Consider the following 5,091-nt stretch of genomic DNA (forward strand, 5'->3'; position numbering starts at 1 on the left):
GATGACGCAATCCGAGTCCACCGCCGACCCGCCGTCGGAAGCGGCGGTGTCTCGCACGCAAACCTGGGATCCACTGATTGCCCGGTTAGTTTGAAACATAGGATACGATCCTTTAGCAATGTCCGACCGAGCTCTAGCGAGCGTCGGACGGTATACGTCTGCCCGGGGCGTTACGTTTGCCTGGGGCGATACGTTTGCCCGGTTAATTCTTGTTTTGAAATACAATACCGCGCCACAATATTTATAGCCTACTACACATTTTATAAGCGGTGGTTTCTGTTGCAGTCGTTTTCTGTGGCGATTTATTCCGGGAACCGTTTTAGTGGTGCCACTTTGGCCTTTGATGATACAAGGGCACATCGTGGATTCCCTCGATCCATTATTCGGAAGTATGCAACGGCACAGTATGCACTTTCGCTTGCATCTACGAATATATGAAGCTGCAACGTATCGTAGCTTTCTTTTTCGTAATTTGGAAAATAGCACCGTGGAATTGTCACCGCACGTAATTTTCCGATGACTGCGATCCATTGGTACCATTTGTCGACAATTTCGTTTGGCAAGGTATTATCCCAGCCTATTCCTGTTCTCCAGATTTCTTGAATCAATATTTTCCCATGAATCAAGAATGCGGAAATTATGCCAAGAGGGTCAAACAGACTCATCACGATTTTCAATACTTGTCGCTTTGTCGGTACTATTTCTCCCGAAGCAATCGGTTGAAGTTCACTTTGAAATTCGATGTTGAAAGAAAATGCATCGTGTTCCGGTAACCATTTTATTCCAAGAACTCGCTCTGAGCCGCCTGATTCGTTGAAACTAAATATTTTGCATTTGTCGGAATTCTGATCCCCGACCCGTGTGAGAACGTGTTTACTGTTAGACATCCAATTCCTGATTTCAAATCCTGCTTTAGCATGTACTGTTTTTACATCTAAGGCAAGCTTTATTAATTCTGCTTCTGTATCGCTACTATATAAGAAGTCGTCCACATAGTGGTTGTTGATTATCGCAGCCGCAGCATCAGGATACTCTTTCTCGTACTCCTTTCCGTTGATGTTTTTAACATATTGTGCTGCGCATGGTGAACACGTGGATCCGAAAGTGGCAACGTCCATTATGTACGTATCTGGTTCTTCATTCTCGTTTTCCCGCCATAGGAAGCGTTGGGATTGTCGATCAGCCGCACGTATAAAAATGCGGTGAAACATCTCCCGTATGTCACCTGTTATTGCGTATTGACGTTGACGGTACTGACTGAGAACAGCGGGGAGAGGCGTTAACAAATCGGGTCCTTTCAGCAGCATGGAGTTTAAGGAAATTCCATTCACTTTAGCAGCTGCATCCCAAATGACCCGGACTTTTCCTGGTTTACGACTATTAAGTACGAATCCAATTGGTAGATACCATATTCTTTCCGGATCGGACCGGTTGAGCTCAATTCTATCGGCTTTGTGCGCATATCCTTTAAGCTGGTAATCGATTATTTGATTTTGTAGATTCTTCTTTATTTCTGGCAATAATTTTAATTTTCGTTCTAGGCATTCCAATCTGCGTACGGCCATCGGGTAGCTGTTCGGGAACTTCACTGTATCATGCTTCCACAGAAGTCCTGTTTCAAACCGACCATTATTGAGACGAGTGGTAGTAGCTTGCAGTATTTGTAGAGCACGCTGATCGGATTCTGATTCGGGTTTGAAAGTGCTATCAGCTGCCAAATTTTCCATTTTGATGAAATTCTCCACCAGCTTATGCAACGTGTCATCTCCAGAACACTCACATATATGAAGCGATGTATGCGTAGTGGCGTTACTTCCGATTTTACCGTATATTGTCCAGCCCAAACGAGTTTTAGTTGCGACTGGTTCATTCGACCGACGTTCGCGACTTTTCAGTGCCAATGTCAATTTTAAGTTGTCCAAGCCGATTAAAATCCTGGGGATTGCAGATTCATAACTTTTCACCGGTAATCCGCTTAGATATGGGAAATGTTCTACCATTTTCTCATAGTTCAATGATTGACTGGGTAATTGTAATGTTTCAACAGTTCGCACATTCGTTAATATATGACGAGGTCCATTATTGGCACCAGAAATCTCAATGTTAACTCTTTGAGAATTAGCCTCATTTCTGGAAACATTTGCAGTCCATTTCAAGCAGAGTGGATCTGCATCACCATTTATATTTAATTTCTTTGCTATGCGTGCTTCTAATAGTGTCACGGATGATCCATCATCGAGAAACGCAAATGTTTCAATCGAGACTTTTCCGTTATGGAGTGTAATTGGAATCACTTTAAATAATGCCGAATGTTGTATATGCTGGTGCGCTCCAACCGATTCGGATTTTCCAGGATGTAGAAGTTGGTGGTGACGAGCTTCGCATCCGTCTATACCACATAAATATGTTGCGCGACATGGCCACTTACCATGTGGGATTATGCAACGCTTGCACAGTTTGTGTCGCGCCACAGTTTTCCATCGATCATCGACACTCATTCTTTTTAGCTCCCAACATTGTTTAGCTTTATGACCAGGCTTATCACAAATTAGACACGAATTCATTTTGTCTGTTGCTTGGATTTTAAATGTTTTATATGCGTTTCTCTCTCTTTCAGTTGAATCATCAGAGTGTGTGTTAATGAAATTCCTAGGTTTGTGCTTTTCAGGATAAATTTGCTTAGGTGTATCCCACACTTCAGGATATGTTACATCGCTAGCAGCCGTCGCGAGAGTGGACATATATTCACCGAATGTACCCAGATTAGTTACAGAACAATTACGTTTGTATAGTGCCCAATCTAATTTTATACTTGCTGGAAGTTTATTCACCAGTTCATGCAGTAAACTCGGATTGTTAAGCTGTGCCTCTTGTTGTGCCGCTTTGAGATGTGCACAAAGATTTTGTACGACGAGCCCGAAGCTAACCAAAGTTTCTAGCTTGTCAGCCTTCGGTGCTGGAATAGATTTTACTTTTGCGAGGAGTACTTGTACAATCAATTCAGGACGTCCATAGAGTGTTGTCAATGTTGAAAGCACGATCGGGACCGATTCTGGCATGAGCAAATGGGACCTGACCGCTTCTAGAGCATTGCCTTTGAGACAACGTTGTAGTCTCATCAAATTTTCTCCATCGCTAAATCCACACATAGATGTTGAATTCTTATAAGCACTAATGAACATAGGCCAATCTATCGGATTGCCAGCAAAAATGGGCAGTTCTTTTGGAATCACATGACGAGCGGACAATTGTCGGGAAGTTGGACCCGCATTATTTTCAATTTGATCTGGTATTACGTACGCTTGTTGATTCCCCTCTTGTCTGGGAAACATTATCGATTCACACATACTGTTGTCGTGTACAGGACCAGAATTTTGCATGTAATTATTATTGAATGTAGGTTCATTATGTACATACTGCACTTGATGTACGTGTTGGGATTCTATTGCTTCTATACCTGCCCCCCAATTAACAGTTTTCTCTTGGGTCAAGGATGGTATGACCTTATTACCAGAATTTGTAGTTATACCATGCTTCTCATTGAGCGATACGACTTTAGATTTACGAATCGCACCTGTGCTAATATTCGTAGAAACAAACTCCTTGATGATTGTCGGATTAGCAGCCGGAGTTGCCGTTGGGGTTAATTTATTCCCTGAACCGGTATTCAACACCTGACTCTGTCGATCAATCCACTCTTTTACCTTGCTTCTACTGCTTTGCGCGCTAGTACGACTCCTTTCACTCTTATCGTCATCGACAATGGTTTCTCCTAACAACTGATACTTCCGCCTCACATAATCTTCCTCGATGGCTTTTTTTTCTTCCCTCGACACCTTTTCTTGTTCTTCTTTCTCTCGATGCATTTTATCTGCAAGAGCTTTTTCCTCTTCTAACCGTTGCAATTCCAACTGTACTCTCACTTTCCGCGCGCTAGATGTATCCGATTTACCACTCTTGGATCTGTTACATTTATCTTCACATTTTATGCATCTCCACGTTCTATCTTTTATCGAAGCATCAACCTTGGCACAAGTGTAATGCCACCATGCATCACAGCTGTCGCACTGCACCATATCTTCTGCTGATTCAGGTTGAGAACAACCTACGCACGCTGATGTTGCACACGCCTGAGACAACATTGGAGTTTTCCCTTTTTTCTTCTTCTGGTCGACGTTTTTGCTCGCTGAACTCATTTTTCTAATCCTCTGATGTCCACAAAAAATTTTTGAGAAATGTTTGGATTTCCGGTCTATAATTTTCGCAGCAGTTTTGTTTGTAACAGCTCAAAACTGTAAATAATTTTATTTTAAATAAATCGATTCAGTACAAATAGGATGTCACTTACATTTTTTGGTATAGTAACTCGAAAATCAAACAAATTTCTAGCTCAACTAATTCAAATCGTTTAGCTCCTAAAATAGTAAATTTCAGTATATATTTTCCAAAAAACTAATAAATTCACCTTTCCACTAATTCTAATTTAAATTTTATTTCTTTTTCAATTTCCTATTATAGTTTCTACTCCCTATAACTTTAGTCCTTTTGATTCAACTGTAGTTTAACTTCCTTTCGCTTTCAGATCTCAACCAACTATAGTTTCCTGCTCAATGCACTGTATAGACCCTTTTCTTCTATAATTCAAATACTTTTTATCTCCTCCTTCATTCGATTATTCTTCAGTTTTTCATCTGTCTCTATCTATGTGCTATAAACAGTTTCCTATTGCTTCACGCGCAGCATCTTGGACCATTCTAACTCCGACAACTCCGATAAGGGGATTCGGTGCATGGCGGGCTAACAATGACATCCTGGACCACAATTACACAAATTGTTAGTAGCTACACGATAAAAACATGAATTGAGCACAAATTTATTGGACAACATACAATATAATATAAAATTAATGCCTATTATCGGTAAATGGAGAATAATTAATTTTACGCATCAACTCACAGTATGAGCTAAAGCCCGAATTTAGGCAAAAAGATTGCTCGTTGCATCGGGGAGGAAGCGAGTGGATAGTGCAATCGAAAGAAAACATACCCAATTAAATCGTCAAATTGTTAACTTTTGTTACTATATTCACTG

At 41.0% G+C, this 5,091-nt stretch overlaps 1 protein-coding gene across 1 annotated transcript; it reads right to left on the reverse strand.

The window, feature by feature from the left end:
• Nucleotides 1–302: 302 nt before the first annotated feature.
• LOC129766701 (uncharacterized) lies at nt 303–4,196 on the reverse strand. Its single transcript, XM_055767289.1, has one exon. The coding sequence runs from the start codon at nt 4,194–4,196 to the stop codon at nt 303–305; it is 3,894 nt and encodes a 1,297-aa protein (XP_055623264.1).
• Between the last annotated feature and the right edge of the window lie 895 nt (nt 4,197–5,091).

The sequence above is a fragment of the Toxorhynchites rutilus genome, chromosome 2, assembly GCF_029784135.1.
Source record: "Toxorhynchites rutilus septentrionalis strain SRP chromosome 2, ASM2978413v1, whole genome shotgun sequence".
In the NCBI taxonomy this organism is placed as follows: domain Eukaryota; kingdom Metazoa; phylum Arthropoda; class Insecta; order Diptera; family Culicidae; genus Toxorhynchites; species Toxorhynchites rutilus.